The sequence below is a fragment of the Giraffa tippelskirchi genome, chromosome 4 (genome assembly GCF_054371585.1).
Source record: "Giraffa tippelskirchi isolate mGirTip1 chromosome 4, T2T-mGirTip1v1.2.pri, whole genome shotgun sequence".
NCBI lineage: Eukaryota > Metazoa > Chordata > Mammalia > Artiodactyla > Giraffidae > Giraffa > Giraffa tippelskirchi.
This window is the reverse complement of record NC_137278.1, coordinates 13,129,077-13,149,888: the sequence shown is the minus strand read 5'-3', so window position 1 is coordinate 13,149,888 and position 20,812 is coordinate 13,129,077. Positions and strand designations below refer to the sequence as shown.

General features: G+C 41.1%; 2 protein-coding genes across 2 annotated transcripts; both read right to left on the bottom strand.

Moving 5' to 3' along the window:
* Window positions 1-664: 664 nt before the first annotated feature.
* Window positions 665-1,609, bottom strand: LOC145547402 (olfactory receptor 1L8-like). Its single transcript, XM_081596920.1, has one exon. The coding sequence runs from the start codon at window positions 1,595-1,597 to the stop codon at window positions 665-667; it is 933 nt and encodes a 310-aa protein (XP_081453046.1). The 5' UTR covers window positions 1,598-1,609.
* A 14,686-nt stretch (window positions 1,610-16,295) lies between these two features.
* Window positions 16,296-17,234, bottom strand: LOC145545029 (olfactory receptor 1L8-like). The gene has a single exon (XM_081588516.1). The coding sequence runs from the start codon at window positions 17,232-17,234 to the stop codon at window positions 16,296-16,298; it is 939 nt and encodes a 312-aa protein (XP_081444642.1).
* Window positions 17,235-20,812: the final 3,578 nt, after the last annotated feature.

Below are 20,812 nucleotides of genomic sequence, written 5' to 3'. Positions count from 1 at the left end.
TGCGCTGAACTGCTAGGTCACTTGGCTAAGCAGGGCTAAGAGTTGGGCTTTTGTTCACTACAGAGCCCAGAGCATCCTGCTGTCAACAATATGGAAGAAGGAAGAGGCACAATCTCTGTATAACTGTTGCACTAGACACACTCCTCGCTTGGTGGAAGTTCAGGTTTTTAAGAGTCTCGGTCTTATCACTGACTGAGCCTAGCTACTGCATTTTCTAAATCGCTGCAACGATTTTCAAAAAGCTAGTTTATTACAGAAATTACATTAAAACCCAAATTATATTAAGAGAATCAACAGTTATTGAACAGATGTATGTTCTAGGAAATTTTGTGGGAAACAAAGGTTTTGACAGCATTTGGAGCAATGAAAAAGATGTGGTTTCCTGGAGAAGAGGAAGACAGGAAGAGAGTTGCAGATATATGAAAGCTGGAAGCCAAGATTTTGGTAGACCTGGAGCCTATTACTGAATCATCATAAAGTCTCCATGGTTAGTAGTTGTATGTGTAAAGAAGTGGGTGCAACCCAAAACCCGTGACACATGTGAGTCATATCTACTGACCTACAAGAGTTTATTATGTGTACCAGGATCCAGCAGAAACAGGATCTAGAGCCTCAGAGAAACCCATGAACATATCCCCAAAAGACTAGGATTTCCTCCTTCTGGCTAGGATTTCCTCCTGCACATCAGCTTCCCCAGGCCCCTCTTCATGTCTTTGTTTCTCAGACTGTAAATGAAAGGGTTGAGCATGGAGGTCAGAACCATGTAGACAATTGTTACCACTCGGTCCCGAACAGTGTAGCTGGACAAGGGCTGTAAATAGACATAAAAGATGCTTCCATAAAACAGGATCACCACAGTCAAGTGGGAGCCACAGGTGGACAAGGCTTTGCATTTCCCTGCAGCTGAGGGGATCCTGAGAACTGCTACCAGGATTCGCACATAAGAGAAAACAATGCATAGGAAGGGGGTCACCCAAAACACCAGTCCTTCCGTCTTTAATGTGAGATCATTGACAAATATAGAGGAGCAGGACAATTTCAGCAGAGGGTTGATGTCGCAGAGGAAGTGGTGGACAACATTGGAGTTGCAGAAGGTGAGCTGATTCAGCAGAAGTATGTGTAGGAGTGAGTGGAGGTGAGGCAGTGAGCAGGAGAAGGCCACCAGCAGGACACAGCGGTGGCAGCTCATGACGGTAACATAGTGGAAGGGATCACAGATGGCCACATAGCGATCAAAGGCCATGGCTGCCAGAAGATAACTATCAGTGTTACCCAAGGCATATGCAAAATACATCTGGGTCAGACATCCAGCATAGGAGATGGTCTTCTTCTCCGACAGAAAGTTCACCAGCATTCTGGGGACAATGGTTGTTGAGAAGCAAATGTCAATAAAAGACAGGAAACTCAAGAAGAAATACATGGGTGTATGCAGTTGGGGGTCAGAGTGGATGGCCAGGATGATGAGCAGGTTCCCTGTTATGGTGACCAGGTACATGATGAGGAAGAGGATGAAGAGTGGCTTTTGGTCCTCAGGCCGGGAGGAGAGTCCCAAGAGGATGAACTCAGAGACACTGCTGGTTTGGTTGAGTCTTTCCATTGACTTGGGTCTAGTTATGTACAAGAAGGTTTGTTATTTATCATGCTCCAATTCCACAACCCAAATCACAAGAACCAGCAAGTCTTTGTTTTCCTCTATTTGGGCGCTGTTAGCAGCTGTGCTGAGAAGGCTTGTTACACTAATGGTGCCTTGATGTGGTCCTCCCTTCCCAAATCCATGTCATCATAAGGGCCTTAGGCTGAAACCTGAAGGAACAGAAGAAGGGTTTTCCTTTAGAAACTGTCATAGCTGGACCCCTTGATTCAAATTCCTTATTTCCCAGTCTGGGAAATATGTGTCCCTACTGGGAATACAGCAGTAGTACAGAAATTCTTGCCTTTGTGTAATTCATGTAGCTTGGGTGATAAGTCAGATGATCACAAACAGTATATGTAACATAATATCAGGCAGCAATACATACACGTAGTGGTACAGAATACATCAAGGCTGTGTATTATCATCCTGCTTATTTAACTTATAAGCAGAGTACATCATGCTAAATGCCAGGCTGGATGAAGCATACGCTGGAATCAAGATTGCTGGGAGAAATATCAATAACCTCAGATACACAGATGATACAACCTTTATGGTAGAAAGGGAAGAAAAAGTAAAGAGCCTCTTGATGAAATTGAAACAAGAGAGTGAAAAAGCTGACTTAAAACTCAACATTCAAAGAATTAAGATCATGGTATCCAGTCCCAACATGTCATGGAAAATAGATGGGAAAACAATGGAAACAGTGACAGAATTAATTTTCTTGGGTTCCAAAATCACTGCAGATGGTGACTGCAGCCATGAAATAAAAAGATGCTTGCTCCTTGGAAGAAAAGCTATGACCAACCTAGACAGCGTATTAAAAAGCAGAGACATTTACTAGGTCCATCTAGTCAAAGTTATGGTTTTTCCAGTAGTCATGTGTGGATATGAGAGTTGGACTATAAAGAAAGCTGAGCACCAAAGAATTGATGTTTTTGAATTATGGTGTTGGAGAAGACTCTTGAGAGTCCCTTGGACCACAAGGAGATCCAACCAGTCAATGCTAAAGGAAATCAGTCCTGAATATTCATTGGAAGGACTGATGCTGAAGCTGAAACTCCAATGATTTGGCCACCTGATGCAAAGAACTGACTCATTGGAAAAGACCTTGATGCTGGGAAAGATTGAAGGCAGGAGGAGAAGGAGACAACAGAGGATGAGATGGTTGGATAGCATCACCGACTGGATGGACATGAGTATGAGCAAGCTCTGGGAGTTGATGATGGACAGGGAAGCCTGGCGTGCTGCAGTCCACAGGGTCGCAAAGAGTTGGACATGACTGAGTGACTGAACTGAAATGAACTGAACTGAACTGAACGATACATTTGTTAAAAAATAGGATATTATTAGTATAAGCAGATAGAGATCATTGGGGGTGGGGAGTATTTTAGAGATTGAAGTCACAGGACTCCCATTCTTTATCAAAGCAAATTCAGTTGTTATAAAACCAGACTTTCCATGTCTTCGATAGAAATAAGCATTTGCCAAAATAATCAACAGTGAATATCTGAGAGGAATATTGAATCCAATTCAACAGTGTTTTTCCCTTGTTTGCACACAGAATGAGAGGTTCGCCCTCCTTAGCTCACGGCTACTCTCATCAGTCTGTGCACGTCTCTCCGCTTTCGTAAATCGTTCTTCTTTTCATTAATCCCCTGTCCTAAACCACTTTTGTACAGAAGGGCATCCATTGTTACTAATTCATGTTTAAAAATTTCTTCTCTCATACATTTATTCAAAGATACCTATGAGAAACACGTGAATATGTGTCTTCCAGTCACACCCAGGACATCAAGCCTCGTGTGTGTGTGTGCTCAGTCGTCAAGTCATGTCCAACTCATTGAGGTCCCAAGGACTAGAGCCTGCTGGGCTCCTTTGCCCACGGAATTTTCCAGGCAAGAATACTGGAGTGAGGTGCCATTCCCTTCTCAGGGAGATCATCCCAGGGATTGAATCCCCCTCTCTTACAACTCCTGCACTGGCAGGCAGATCCTTTACCACTAGCGCCACCTGGGAAGGCCTTAAAGTCATATATTATATGTTAATTTATTTACTGATATATTAATTTATTTAACCTTGTTAAATTAGTATACTACTTCATTTACAATTAACTGCTCATATTTTTATTTAAGTTATTAAACATCTTTAAACCTCAAGTTCTTCATGTGTAATATAGGACACAAATATTCACATTCTCATGAAGATTTAGCGGGATAATGCATGAGAACCCTTAGAAGAGAGACGAGCATGTTGTCAGCACACAGGAGAAGCTGTTGAGCCTCATCAGTCCCTGTGTCACCTTCCTTTATCTTCTATTTCTTGATGTTCTCAAAATCAACTAATTTATGTACATGAAGTATCATATCCCTCACTGCCAAATTGTCTGGCTAATTTCAAGATTTTGCAGGTTTTTATGGAAGGAATATTTGTTTATGCATTGAATAATTGGATGAATCAATAATTAAAGCTAATAATAATGACCAATATTTATGAGTAAGTGTTATGCACCAAGTTTATGATAAAGATGCCACTAAATCCCAACAATTTATGAAGCATTTTAAGAGACTAAGGCTTACAGAGGTGAAGTGGTTTGCTGAAGTTCACTAAGGACGTAAGAGGCAATCAGGATTTGAACTCCAAGCTGGCTCACTGAAAGTCTATGCTCTCCAGTGTTAAGCTACCCCTCCTCTAGTTTTGGTATGTTAATAGTCTATCAACGTAGGCACTGTTTTTATTGTTTTGAAAATTTCCCACTGAAATTGCCCTTTTACCCTCTGACACACTTTCTTCTCCCATGTTCAGAATTTATCCTTGTATTTGCTAGAGAGTTGGCCTATCTTTCTGTGTTGTAGAGACGGTGGAATTTGAAAATTTGAATATCCATGATTAACTGGCCAAATTGGGTGGAAAAAATTGGCCATGTATGACTGGGGTGTGTATGGTGTGTGGAGCTGGTGTCGTGCAGTGGACAGTGCCCTCTGCTGACGACAAACAGTCAGGGGTTTGATTTATCCTGCATCACCTGCTCACAAGCTGGTTCCTGATGTTTTATGAATAACAAAGGAGACACCATGTCTGTAAAGCAGTATATCACACACAGATCAATATTCAAAAGTGAGTTATTTGTGAAAGAGCTGCCTGGGGAATGTGCAATACAAAAATCAGTGGAGATTTGGTGAATTAGTGGAATTGATTGCTCTAGGTCAGAGAAGTGAGGAACACCCAGGCTGATGACTTGAAACAAGGAGGAAGATTTCTGTTTGGAGAATGAGAAAGAACATTCTAAAAGCAGAGGATGAGTGGATCAGGCGAAGATTCCAATCTTTTTTTTTTTTCTCTCTTTTCTTTCTGCTGGTGTGGTTTTGTTTCCACAAAAACAAATGGTATATATGGCCTAGAAGTCCAACTGGATGGACTTAAAACCAAATTCCAAAAGGAAGTTTTACCTCCATGGACCTGTGACTACTCAATCCGTGAAAAATTTGAAAGTATCAGGGAGAAAAGAGTAAGGTACCAAACTGGGTTGGAGTAGCCAAGTGAGTGGCCAGCTTCTGAAGCTCACCTCCACGTCCAGATGCTTTTCTTTCCTTCCCAACCGCTCCAGAAGATGATGTGCACCACGTCTGTTAATCAGGTCAGGTCTGCTTCTCAGCCAAAGCTCAGCTTCTGCATGTGTCTCCCCTGTACTTCTGGACTGATCGACAAGGAGAGAAGCAGGGATGGAGGAGGAGCTGATATACTGCTCCAAAGGGACAACACGTTTTCCTTGCCTGACCTCAACCCCGACTTCTTACCTAACACCTGGTCCCTAGCCCACTACTGCTTCTGCCAGCTCCAGATCTCAGAAGGCAGAGATGCTCTGACTCCAGTGGGAGGACTCTCCTGATTGTGGAAGCCCAGCCAACTTCTCACGAATTGCAGACCTCTCTGCTGACCTCTGGGGTGCTTGTTAGGCTGAGGTTGTTGAGGTGTGATGACCTCTCTGGAGAGTTTGTCCTGGGATCTCTGTAGGCAGAGAGCAGAATGGAAATCACAGCCAGCACTGCTGACTCCAAGGGGACAGGGGACCCTTGAGATTTCTTGTTCAGATGTTGGGACTAATCTCAGATCTTCTGAACCTTAGTGTACTATCTCATGGGCATGCTTCAGTTTCCCCAACTATGTTTTATATGAACAAATACTTTTAGGGGTGAATATTTTTATTTTAGGAGATTCAAATGGGGAGATTCAAATGTGTATTCTAGATCCTGGCAGGTCATCGGTTAACATATTGGAAGGTTAAAGCTTTCGGGGATGCAGTGGGAGGTCTGTGTGCTGTCAGTGTCTGTGCTGTCCAGTCTCTGGGTTGGCATGTGGACTAGACGTTTTTCCTTGTGGTATGCAGTTAACATTTATGTATGTTTAAAGCCCAGAGCCATGCAAAGGAGATTGTCATATGTAGCAAATAATGGGTGTTGGATAAAAATGCATGTGTTTTCAGAGTTTAGTCTCAGAGCAGTGTTTGATGTTTAGTGTTGAGGAAAAGACATATTTATTAGAATACTGCCCTTTTCTGTTAGTAGTTACATTTAAAAAGTTACTTAGCCTATAGAAGCCTCAAGTTCTTCCTTTACTAAATGAGGCTAACACCGCTTCTTGGCATGAAAATAGGAGGGAAAATTTCCTTTTGAAATTTATACAGAAAATATGGTGTATTTTGGTGAACATCATCCATAGCAAAGTTACAGGAAACAAAGTACATTCGGCTACTGCCCTCAAAATAAACCACTGCCTCATGCAATACCCATGGGTCCTTTTCCTTTGAGGTGAGTTTATTTTTAAACTTGAGTCTACATATCAAGAATAAATAATGTAGACACAGAAAGTCTTGGCTTTGGGTTTTGTCTCCTCCACTTAGTATTCATGTGTCTGTCTTTCTATTCATTCATCCTCTTGACAAGTATTATTTACTTGTTCCAGCTTTATTAAGATATAATGGACACATGATGCTGTTTAAGTTGTCCAACACAGTGATTTGATAGATGTTTTTATTACAGAATGATTACCACAATAATGATAGTTAACATGCATAGTTACGATGTTTGTAGTGACAACTTTTAAAATCTATTGTCATAACAACTTCAAATATATAACACAGTCTTGTTAACCCAAGTCACCATGCTGTATCTTTACCTGTACTACAAAGATGATAACAAATTGTTTCCCAAATTGACTGTACCAATTTATATTTCTGCTTCCCTGGTGGATCAGATGGTAAAGAATCTGCCTGCAGTGCAGGAGACCAAAGTTCAATCTTTGGGTCAGGGAGATCCCCTGGAGAAGGGAATGGCAACCCACTCCAGTATTCTTGCCTGGAAACGTCCAGGGACAAAGTAGACTGATGGGTTACAGTCCATGGGATAGTGAAGAGTTGGACACGACTGAGTGACTAACACACACACATATTCTTACTAAAGCACAATTTTATATTTCTAAATATTTTTTTAACCCTTAATAGTATCCTCAGAATTCTAATTTTTGTTATCTATTGGTGTGACATGGCTTCCCATTGTGATTCAATTTGAATTTCTCTGATTATTAATGAAATGCAGCATCTTTTCATGATTATTGGTCATTTAGATTTCCTTCTCTTTTGTGAAATGTTTATTCAATTCTTTTTTCATGGATGCCCATCCCCCTCAACTCCTGCCTCTGCCTGCTTTTCATACTGATTTCTTGGGGTATTTATGTACTCTTAATCTGAGTGTTTTGTTGGTTTTGTGGATTTCAAGTATCATTTACCATTCTGTTATTTGTCTTTTTCTTCTATGATGTCCTTTGATTTTAACACAGTTTACTATTTTCTTTTGTGGTGAGTACTTTCTTTCTGTTTCTTATTGAAGGAATATTTTTCTATCTTAAGAAGACAAAGATAGTCTCTGATATTATTTTCTCAAAACTAGTAGCTTTTGGTTTTCACATGTAAGTTTGTAATTCATCAGGAGTTAAGTTTTTCATATGGTGTGTGGTAGAAATCTAGTTTTATTTTTCCATGTGAATGTCCAACACTTTTGGCTCCATTCATGAAAAGATGCTCTTCAGTGCCTCCTTCATAAGTCAAGTGTATAACAACGTGTGGGTGTATTTCTGGGTTCTCAATCATATGCTAGCTGTCTGTTGTCTAGCCCTTCACCAGTATCCACAGAGCCTTAATTACCATAGGTATATAGTGAGCCTTGATATCTGGCAGACTAGTGATTCTCGCAGTATTGTTTCTTAGTATGTCACATCACTCGAGGACTTGTTAGAAATGAAATTTCTTGGACCTCACTCAAACTGACTCTAGGGACATAGTCATAGGTCCATGGTCATGCTTAGTCTTGGGGAAAAGTGTTAAGATCAATATTTTCTCTTCCAAAGACAAAGTGTTGATGCTGATAACTCTCTGTTGTGTAGAGTTGCGATTGCTGCGTGCACTGAGTCTTTCCTCTTTATTTAGTTCCTCCCAGTATGAGAATCAGGACACTGAATGGGGGAGTCCCTTTCCTGATCTGACCTCCTTTATATCTCCTCTTTCCTATGCTGACATGACATTATTGCTGTTTAAACATGATACAGCAATAAATACTACAAAGATACAGTCATCAAGACAATATGGTCCTGGCATAAAGACAGAAATATAGATCAATGTAACAAAATAGGAAGCCCAGAGAGAAATCCACTCACCTATGGACACCTTATCTTTGACAAAGGAGGCAAGAATATACAATGGAAAAAAGATAATCTCTTTTAACAAGTGGTGCTGGGAAAACTGGTCAACCACTTGTAAAAGAATGAAACTAGAACACTTTCTAACACCATATAGAAAAATAAACTCAAAATGGATTAAACAAAATAAAAATGATGAAGATGAACAAAAGAGCAGAAGATTTTATTACAATTGTCTTAGTGATTAATGCTTTAATTAGACAAAAAACTACATGTCCCCTCAACAAATTCCAACAATACAAATATGCACGAACTAAAAAGCAAACATTATTTCCTTCTTTCTTAGTCCATTGTTCTTTCCTAGATTTAGATATTTTATTAAAAAATTTAATGCAGATTATTAATTTACTTTTTATCCACAAACAGGGAAACAATATATTCAAACATTAAATCCAACAACATACTTCATACAATTTTATAGTGTTGAGCTAACTATTTTAAATGGGATGATTTTTTTCTTAATATATTAATAGCATATATTAATAATGTCACCAGTAACAAAAACATATCCACTTATATATACTCAAGTGTATATACACATTCCTATATATTTATCTTAGCAAGTTTTCTCATAAACATTCTGCTTTGTATTCATAAGAGCTTTTCAGGTCAGTGATAGATATACATCTCATTATTGTAACTATTACATATACTTTCCATGGAAAAAAGGCACCATTAATCTAATTCCCTATGACGGACAACTGGTTGTTTCTAATTTTTCTAATTTTTTACTTTCATAAACAATGCTGGAAACAGCGAGTGTTTCTTTACACGTAGCTTTATACAGTTCATAGGGTATTACTAGAGGCATGGGTTTAAGAAATTCAAACAATGGGACATAAGGAGTGATCAGATATTTTCAGTCGTGAAGCTTCTCACATAAAGACCAGTTTAGGGTTTTCCTTGGTGGTTTCAGTGGTTAAGAATCCACCTGCCAAGGCAGGGGACACGGGTTTGAGTCCTAGTCCGAGAAGATTCCACAGGCTGCGGAGCAACTGAGACCACGCTCTACAATTACTGAACCCACGTGCACCCAGAGCCCCGGGCTCCACAACGAGAGAAGCCACCGCAATGAGAAGAGAAGCCTGTGCACAAAGGGAGAGTAGTCCTATTCACAGCAACTGGAGAAGCCCACGCAGCAACGAAGACCCAGCACAACCAAAAATAAACAAATAAAATAAATACAATTTTTTTTAAAGTCCCGGTTAGTTTCCTCTAGGGGCTGCTTATTGAAGTGCAGATTCACAAGCCCCACATATGACCTACTGAATAGTAACCCTGGGAAGAAGGTAGGAGAATAGTATTAATAAACGATAAAATATTGTTATAAAATAAAGCCTGAAATCACAGAGTAAATAATGGAGAATAAAGGATGAAACAAAAATGAAGAGAATAAATTCCTTGCCTAGGTGACTCTCTACTTCCCAGAGCAGCCTAACGTATCTCTGCATGATACTGGGAGCTCTTAGTTACATCTCCCGTCAGTGTTCACATGTGGATTGTAAGTCTCTGCTCAAAAGCTACTGGGAATAATTCTAAGTACATACATCTCTTTCCCTGGGAAGTAGACAGATGTCGATGGTTATGATGGTGGCAATAGGGGAATCTCTAAGGGGAACTGAAGCTAAGAGAGGGGGCAAAACCAGTGCCTTGAGGCACAGATACCAGATGACTAGAAACCCAGAGGCAACTCAGACTCATGCACCCTGGCCTGATTATCAGGACAGATGTATGCTGAACTAATAGGTCACTTGACTAAGCAGGGCTAAGAGTTGAACTTTTGTTCACTACAGAGCCCAGAACATCCTGTTGTCAAAAATGCGGAAAAAGGCACAATATATGGAAAAGGCACAATCCCTGTATAACTGTTGGACCAGACACATTCCTCATTTGATGGAAGTTTCAGTTTTATAAGAATCTCAATCATGTCACTCTCCATCTAAATGCTTCTTTTTACTAAATCACTGAATGACTTTCAAAAAATTTAGTTCATCACAGGAATTTCACTAAAAGTAGAAGGATATTAAGGGAATCAAAAGTCATTGAACAGATGTAAATCAGTCACAGGAAATTTGGGGTAAAGACAAAGGTTTCAACAGCACTTAAAGCACATAAAGATGTGGTTTCCTGAAGAAGAGAAAGGTAGGAAGAGAGACATAGATATATGAAAACTGGAAGTTAAGATTCTGGTATACCTGGATCCTAATACTGAATCATCATAAAGTCTCCATGGTTGATAGTTGCATGTGTAAACAAGTGGACACATCCCAACATCTATGCCACATGTGAGTCATACTTGTCATATGTCCCTGTCATATGTCATATGTTAGTCATATGTCCCTGTCTAACAAATTCTGATATTATAAATATGCACAAAATTCTAGTTTGTTGTATAAGAATATATGTATTTGTGTGTGTGTGTGTGTGTGTGTGTCCAGCTGCACAGCACTGGAGCAGCCGTGAAGAGATACCCCACGTCCAATGTCAGGAGCTGTGGCTATGCTTCCTTGGAACGGCTGTGAGTAGATACCCCAGGTCCAAGGTCAGAGAAACCCCAGTAAGACGATAGGTGCTGGAGCAGCTGTGATACTCCATACCCAAGGGCAAAGGAGAAGCCCCAGCGAGATGGTAGGAGGGGCAAATTCACATTTACAATCAAACCCCATTCCCGCCAGAGATGCCCAGAGAGCTCAAACAAGTCTTGTGTGCACCAGGACCCAGGGACCCCACAGAGAATGAGACAGAACTGTTTGAGCATCTCCTGTGGAGGTATGGGTCAGCAGTAGACTGCTGTATTCCATGGGGACAGAGGCTCTGGGTACAGCAGACTTGGGTATAGCATAAGCCCTTTTGGAGGAGTTTGCCATTAACCCCACCATAGAGCTGCCAGAACTTACACAGGACTGGGAAACAGACTCTTGGAGGGCACAAACAGAATCCTGTGTGCACCAGGACCCAGGAGAAAGGAGGAGTGACCACACAAGAGATTGACCCAGACTTGCCTGTGAGCATCCAGGAGTCTCCAGCGGAGGCGTGGGTCGGTGATGGCCTGCTGCAGGGTTGGGGGCACTGAGTATAGCAGTACATACAGGGGATCTTTTGAAGGAGGTCACCATTATCTTCATTACCTCCACCATAGTTTGGACCCAGATAAATAGCAGGGAGGGAACACAACTCCACCCATCAACAGAAAATTGGATTAAAGATTTACTGAGCATGGCCCAGGATGGTTTACAGAACTAAACAGCTGGAACAGCGAGTGTCCAAGAGGAGATACCCCACGTCCAAGGTCAGGAGCGGCAGCCATAAGGAGATACGTCACATCCAAGGTAAAGAGCAGTAGCTGCGCTTTGCTGGAGTAGCCGTGAAGAGATATCCCAAGTCCAAGGTAAGAGAAACCCCACTAAGATGGTAGACACTGAGAGAGGGCATCAGAGGGCAGACAGCTGAAACCACAATCACAGAAAACTAACCAGTCTAATCACATGGACCACAGCCTTGTATAACTCAATGAAACTAAGCCATGCTGTGTAGGGCCACCCAAGACAGACAGGTCATGGTGGAGAGTTCTGACAAAATGTGGTCCACTGGAGAAGGGAATGGCAAACCACTTCAGTATTCCTGCCTTGAGAACCCCATGAACAATATGAACAGTATGAAGGAAGCAACACCGAAATCAGATTGATTATATTCTTTGCAGCCAAAGATGGAGAAGCTCTATACAGTCAGCAAAAACAAGACCGAGAGCTGACTGTGGCTCAGATCATGAACCCCTTATTGCCAAATCCAGACTTAAATTGAAGAAAGTAGGGAAAACCACTAGACCATTCAAGTTTGACCTTAATCAAATCACTTACAATTATACAGTGGAAGTGAGAAATAGATTCAAGCAACTAGATCTAATAGACAGAGTGCCTGATGAACTATGAATGGAGGTTCGTGACACTGTACAGGAGACAGGGATCAAGACCATCCACAAGAAAAAGGAATGCAAAAAAGCAAAATGGCTGTCTGAGGAGGCCTGACAAATAGCTGTGAAAAGAAGAGAAGAGAAAAGCAAAGGAGAAAAGGAAAGATACCCATTTGAATGCAAAGTTCCAAACAATAGCAAGGAGAGATAAGAAAGTCCTCAGTGATCAGTGCAAAGAAATAGAGGAAAATAATAGAATGGGAATGATCAGAGATCTCTTCAAAAAAATTAGAGATACGAAGGGAACATTTCATGCAAAGATGGGCTCAATAAAGGACAGAAATCATATGCACCTAACAGAAGCAGAAGATATTAAGAAGAAGTGGCAAGAATATACAGAAGAACTGTACAAAAAAGATCTTCATGACCCAGATAATCATGATGGTGTGATTACTCACCTAGAGCCAGACATCCTGGAATGTGAAGTCAAGTGGGCCTTAGGATGCATCACTACAAACAAAGCTAGTGGAGGTGATGGAATTACAATTGAGCTATTTCAAATCCTAAAAGATGATGCTGTGAAAGTGCTGCACTCAATATGCCAGCAAATCTGGAAAACTCAGCAGTGGCCACAGGACTGGAAAAGGTCAGTTTTCATTCCAATCCCAAAGAAAGGCAATACCAAAGAATGCTCAAACTACCGCACAATTGCCCTCTTCTCACACACTAGTAAGGTAATGCTCAAAATTCTCCAAGCCAAGCTTCAACAATACATGAACTGTGAACTTCCAGATGTTCAAGCTGGCTTTAGAAAAGGCAGAGGAAGCTGAAACTCCAATTCTTTGGCCACCTGCTGCAAAGAACTGACTCATTTGAAAAGACCCTGATACTGGGAAAGATTGAGGGCAGGAGGAAAAGGGGATGACAGAGGATGAGATCGTTGGATGGCATCACTGACTCAATAGACATGAGTTTGAGTAAACTCCAGAAGTTGTTGACAGACAGGGAAGACTGGCATGCTTCAGTCCATGGGGTCACAAAGAGTTGGACACGACTAAGCAACTGAACTGAACTGTGTGTGTATAAGGGTGTGTGTTTTCTTACTTGGTATATAATTTCACCAGATACACAAAAATGTACACTCACCCATGCGCACACACACACACACACACACACACACATATACTTTTTTTTTTTTTACCATAATAGGTTTACTTATAAACATTTTGGTGTATATTCATAATGCCTTTTCAGGTCAATGCTAGAGATATACCTCCTTATTTGTACCTATTATATGTCATTTCTTTCTATGGAAAAATTGAATCACTATTTATCTATTTCTCTATTGATATGCTTTTAGATTATTTCTAATTTTTCTAATTTTTTCTATTATGAAAAATGTTGCGATCAGTGAGTGTCTGTATACATGTAGATTACAGGATACTGAAGTCATGAATCCAGAACTACAAACAGCAGGACATAGGGAGTGGTCAGAAATTTTCAGTCATGCAGTTTCCCACATAAAGACCAGATTAGTCTTTCTAGGAGGTGCTCCTTAAAATGCAGATTCACATGCCCACATGAGACCTACTGAATAATAGCTCCAGGAAGAATGTAGGAGAATAATAAATGATAAAATATTCAGATAAAAAATAAAGTCTAAAAGCACTGAGTAATAATAGATAATAAAGGAAGAAACAAAAGCGAACAGAACAAAGTCCTTGCCTAGATGACTCCACTTCCCTAAGTACCCCAGTATGTCCCTGTCTGGTTCTAGACTCTCCTAGTTTTATCTGCATTTAACATTCACTTATGAGTTTTAATATTTTCCTTAGAATAATTAATTCTAAGTTCATACAACTCTTTCCCTGGGATGCAGGCAGATCTGGATGGTTATGATGGTGGCAATAGGGGAATCTCTAAAGGGAACTGAAGCTAAGAGAAGGGATAACACTAGTGTCTTGAGGCACAAATACCAGATGATCAGGATAAAGGCCCAGAGGCAACTCAGCCTCATGCACCCTGGCCTGATTATCAGGGCAGTTGAGTGCTGAACTACTAGGTCACGTGGCTTAGTGGGGCTAACAGTTAGGCTTTTGCTGACTATAGAACCCAGAACATTCTGCTGTCAAAAATATGAAAGAAGAGGCACAATCCCTGTATAACTGTTGCACTAGACACATTGCTCACTTGTTGGAAGTTTCAGTTTCGTAAGAGTCTCAATCTTGTCTCTGTCTCTCTCCTTCTCTCTTTCTGAATCACTGCAATGACTTTCAAAAAGCTAGTTTATCACAGAAATTACACTGAAAATGACAGGATATTATGGGAATCAAAAGTCATTGGTCAGAAATAAATCAGTTTCAGGAAATTTTGTGGGAAGACAGAGGTTTCAACAGCACTTACAGCAAATGAATAAAGATTTGGGTTCATGGAGAAGAGAAAGGTAGTGAGAGTATTAAAGCCTTGGCAGGGAGAGTGAAAAAGTTGTCTTAAAGCTCAACATTCAGAAAACTAAGATCATGGCATCTGGTCCCAACACTTCATGGCAAATAGATGGGATAACAATGGAAACAGTGATGGACTTCATTTTTGGGGGCTCCAAAATCACTGCAAATGGTGACTGCAGCCATGAAATTAAAAGACGCTTGCTCCTTGGAAGAAAAGTTATGACCAACTCAGATAGCATATTAAAAAATAGAGACATTACTTAGCCAACAAATGTCCATGTAGTTAAAGCGATGGTTTTTCCAGTAGTCATGTATGGATGTGAGAGTTGGACTATAAAGAAAGCACCAAAGAACTGATGCTTTTGAACTATGGTGTTGGAGAAAACTCTTGAGAGTCCCTTGGACTGAAAGGAGATCCAACCAGTCAGTTTAAAGGAAATCAGTCCTGAACATTCATTGGAAGGACCGATGCTGAAGCTGAAGCTCCAATACTTTGGCCATCTGACGCAAAGAACCGACTCATTTGAAAAGACTCTGGTGCTTGGAAAGATTGAAGGCGGGAGAAGGGGACGACAGGATGAGATGGTTGGATGGCATCACCGACTCAATGGACATGAGTTTGAGTAAACTCCGGGAGTTGGTGATGAACAGGGAGGCCTGGCTTGCTGCAGTCCATGGGGTCACAAAGAGTCGGACAGGACTCAGTGATTGAACTGAACTGAGGAAGGCCAGAGGTCCCCTAAGAGGCAGGAGGAAACAAACTGCAAGTGGCAGACATTTTTTTTTCCTTCTCTACACAAAATTAAAAAAATTTCTTTTAACTCTGTGTTGCCATGGTGACAACTGGTTCCACCTGAACTCAACTTTATCTCAAACCTTGAGCTAACCAATGCATTTTCTCATGTAAATGTCTTTCTTAAGCTTGTTAATAAACTATGTATTTTCTTAGAAATCTGCCTTTCTTCAACATTCATGTCAATTGTTTTATGGCTGGGGATGACTCACCTTGTGCCAATGTTATCTTAAAATGCATGTTGTGGGTGAGGGGCCTGGTGCAACTCTCTCAGTTTTGAGGTGTTTCCTCTCTATAATTAGCAGCTTGTTAATAGGTGCATACCCCTTTGCTAAAAACTAACAAGGGGGCACTCTTTCTGTCTCCTTCTGATGTCTTTGTCAGAAGCTTTCTCTATCTCTTTCATACATTAATAAAGATTTATTATGCAAAAGCTTCTAGTGATCAAGTCTCATCTCTGGCCCCAGATTGAATTTTCTCCTCCAGAGGCACGAGTCCCAGCATCCCACATGGCTCGTAACATGTGCAAACTTTCAGTAGGAAGAGAGATGTAGATATATGAAAACTGGAATCAGGAATTTGGTAGACCTAGAGCCTATTACTAATCATAATAGAGTCTCAATAGTTGATAGTTGCACATGTAAAGAAGTGAACACAATCGAACATCCATGACACATGTGAGTTATACCTGCTGACTTACAAGTGTTTGTTGTGTGTATCAGAAACCAGCAGAAACACCCATGAACATGTCCAGAAAGCTTCTGGCTAGGATTTCCTCCTGCCCATCAGCTTCCCCAGGCCCCTCTTCATGTCTTTGTTTCTCAAACTGTAGATGAAAGGGTTGAGCATGGAGGACAGAATCGTGTGGACAATTGTAGCCACTCGGTCCCGAACGGTGTACCGGGACAAGGGCTGTAAATAGACATAAAAGATGCTTCCATAAAACAGGATCACCACAGTCAAGTGGGAGCCACAGGTGGAGAAGGCTTTGCGTTTCCCAGCAGCTGAGGGGATCCGGAGAACTGAAATGAAGATTCGCACATAAGAGAAAACAATGCATAGGAAGGGGGTCACCAAAACAACCAGTCCTTCTGTCTTTACTGTGAGATCATTGACAAATATGGAGGAGCAGGACAATTTCAACAGAGGGTTGATGTCACAGAGGAAGTGATGGATAACATTGGAGTCACAGAAGGTGAGCTGATTCAGCAAAAGTATGTGTAGGAGTGAGTGGAGGTGAGGCAGTGAGCAGGAGAAGGCCACCAGCAGGACACAGTGGTGGTGGCTCATGATGGTGACATAATGGAAGGGACCACAGATGGCCACATAGCGGTCAAAGGCCATGGCTGCCAGAAGGCAGCTGTCAGTGTTACCAAAGGCATATATAAAATACATTTGAGTCAGACACCCAGCATAGGAGATGGTCTTCTTCTCTGACAGAAAGTCTACTAGCATCTTGGGGACAATGGTTGTTGTATACCAAATGTCAGTGAAAGACAGGACACTCAAGAAGACATACATGGGGGTGTGCAGCTGGGGGTCAGAGCAGATGGCCAGGATGATGAGCAGGTTCCCTGTTATGGTGACCAGGTACATGGTGAGGAAGAGGATGAAGAGTGGCTTCTGGTCCTCAGGCTGGGAGGAGAGTCCCAGGAGGATGAACTCAGAGACACTGCTGGTTTGGTTGAGTCTTTCCATGATCATGGAGCCAACTAAAACAGAGAAGATTCCTATAATGTAACACACATCTCCATGACTGAAACCATCAACAAGCCAACAAGTTTGTGCTTCTTCTTACCTTCACTTTCTACCTATAGGGTTGTGACTAGCTACCACATAGGCAACTTGTCACCTTTGTGGTCCTTGAACTTGCCCTTCTTTCTCAATTCTAAGACTTCACATGCTTCTTGTATTGATAGCAAGAACTTTTGAAGAAGACTAGAGTTCAGTCTTCCTTGAAAATGAAAAGTGAAAGTGAAGTCGCTCAGTTGTGTCCGACTCTTTGCGACCCCATGGACTGTAGCCTACCAGGCTTCTCCATCCATGGGATTTTCCAGGCAAGAGTACCGAAGTTGGTTGCCATTTCCTTCTAGGGGATTTTCCCGACCCAGGGATCAAACCCAGGTCTCCTGCATTGCAGGCAGACGATTTACCTCTGAGCCACCAAGGAGGCCCAGGAATCTTCCATAGTGAGCTTAATCTTAAATCTAGAAATAATTGTTTTTTGAGCACCTATTCTGTGAAAAATTTTCTGGGAGTGGGGAAACAATTGTGAATACGGCATAATCAGGACTATCTGTGGATCTTGCGTTGTAACAGAGGATCTATTTATATATGGATCTACCTATCTATCATCAGCTACTTCTGCATTTTATAAAGAAAAATAAAGCCACACAAGGTTATAGAGAGGGCTTCGCAGGTGGCACTAGTGGTGACGAACCCATCTGCCAATGCAGAAGACTAAGAGACCTGGGTTCAAAACTTGGGTTTGATCCCTGGATTGGGAAGATACCGTGGAGAAGGGCATGGCAACCCACTCCCGTGTTCTTGCCTGGAGAATCCCACGGACAGAGGAGACTTTCAGGCTATGGTCCATATGGTCCCAAAGAGTCGGACGCGAATGAAGTGACCGAGCACAACCCGGCATGGCACAAACATATAGAGACCAATAGAAATAAGGCGGCGAATTTCTTTATTTCGGACAAGGTGGTTTGATTTTTCTCTGTATATCTAAACAAATTTTCAGTGGTGGCAAGTTAAAATGTGTCTTTGAACTACCTTTCCAAAAAGGGGACTTGATAAAGTAATCAACAGAGAAATCAAAGGAACAATAGACCTAAGCCAACTAAGTTTTACTGTTGTGCTTGTTTTACCTTCAGAGGCACTTATTTAGAAGGCAATAATCCTTTGTGAATATCAAATTATACTACCACTCCACGCAAACCTTTATTTTAAAATGTAATTTGTTACTTAATTTTCTCTCTAGCTCCTTAAACTTAATCATGTTCCCAGATCTTGGTTACCCAACTGTTAAGCAAGCACATCCTTCAATTCCATCATCCACTTGTTTATCTACCTGTGTATATATCCTTGAAAGGGCTTCCGTAGTGGCTCAGATGGTAAAGAATCAGCCTGCAGTGCAGGAGATGCAGGAGACATGTTTTCAGTCCCTGGGTCGGGAGGTCCCCTGGAAGAATGAAATGGCACCATACTCCAGTATTCTTGCCAGGAGAATCCCATGGACAGGCAGAGGAGACTGGCAGGCTACAGTCCATGGGGTCGCAAAGAGTCCAATCTGACTGAGCTTCTGAGCACATAGAACAATGTTCATAAGATTTGCATGAGGTTTTCACAATAGCTTGTGCTTAAGCACTTAGAACAGTTCCAGGACAGAGTAAACATTTGATACCACTGTCTTCTCCCCATTATCATCATTGCCAATGACTTTTTCCCCATCAAGTATTTCTACATGTTCTCAAAATTGATGAATCTGATTAAAATGACTCTAGTCTTGACACTCAAATGCTCTAATGGTCAAATTAACTTGGTTATCAGTTTACGACAGTCTTTTAGATTGTACTTTTGTCTATGCTTTGAATAATCTGAGAGTGAACTGTAATTAAGCACTTACTTTGTATAGGTTGTACTTTAATTCTCATGACAACCTTGTCAGGCGTAGACTGTTATTCTTATATTTTTCTGATAAGGAAACAGATATAGAGGGAAAGTAATAGGTCATTCAAACTCAGTTAAACTAATTCTAAATCTCAAGATTTAACCACTCTGCCATCTTGTCATATTTTCATAAAGCTATAAAAGTATATATCTGAAACAATCACTCTTAGGATCTATTTTTTCCCCATTTATTTATTTTCTATTTTGACAAACACACATTGTTTTCTTTAAATGTGTTTTAATGTCACATTAAAAACAGAGCTTTGTTATGTACAATGGAAAATCTGTATTTTCTGTGTTGAACAGATTGTAGAATTTGAAAATTCTAATAGGCAGGATTCACTGCCAACAATAAGGGAAAATTTGGTCTTTCGGGGGGACATTAAAAGTATATGGGATTGAGGGTTTAATAGAAAGTGCACTGAATTTGGAAGCAGAAGGTGAGGGTTTGTGCTTGACCTTCATTTCTTGCTCACTAAGTGATCTTAGGAATTCTAAAGAGATAATAAAATAGCATGTATAAGTGCAGCTTGTACAACACGCTGCTGCTGCTGCTGCTAAGTCGCTTCAGTCGTGTCCGACTCTGTGCGACCCCATAGATGGCAGCCCACCAGGCCCCCCGTCCCCGGGATTCTCCAGGCAAGAACACTGGAGTGGGTTGCCATTGCCTTCTCCCTTGTACAGCATACATCCTCAAAAAAGTTATTCATGAAGGGAACGCCTAGGGAGTGTGAGATGAAGAAGATTCAAAGTGGTCAAGTAAGGTTGGATTTCCTGTGCTCATCTATGTTGAGTACTTTAAAAAATGGAAGGAATTTTTGAAAGCGAGAATCTAAGGGCATTATTCTGAAAGCCTTGGATGAGTCTGGGAGTGGAAATATTTTTATTTTCTACCAAGTTCCCACTATTCACTTATTGGGGACTTGCTTCTCAAGAATCATGGAATAACAACATACCCGGGCCCAGTGGTCAAACAGGGTGATCATAACATACAAAGTTAGTCTTACATGTTAGGCTAGACTCTGTTTTATACAGTGTCCATGTGGTTTTTTTGGAACGGAAACAAACTCAAAAGCTGAATTTTGAGGCTGAAATAAGTACCTGATTGAGGTGGATGGTTAGGTGGAACATCAGTCTACTGATGCTCACTTTTCATATCCAGATATCTTCTCATCTTTCCTTGTTTTTTTAAAAAAATCTGTTCTTCATCCTGTACCAAATTAGTTAGGTTCACATATCAGAAAGATGATCTTTTTGAACTTCTAGCCAGTGAAAAGCATGAAGAGTTGAGAGGAGGGACAAAGAGCAGATTACTCTAGGTTTTAAAGGTGCCAACCATTTTCTTGATACTGCTTCACACCCCTGCTTCTTTCTCAACCTCTGTCTCGGTACTTTTCTATTTTTCTCTGTTTCTCGTCATAGAAGGCGGAACTGCCAAGACACACTGTGGCGGGAATTCTCTTGGTTGGGGAAACCTGTCTGTTAGCTTCTTAGAGGCTTGAACTCAGCTCTCCTGGCCTCCTCTGGGTCTTCACTGGTGAGGGAGCTATGACGTGCTTCTTACAACCTGGTCCCTTTAGAGTGTTTGCTCTGTGACTTCTCTAGGT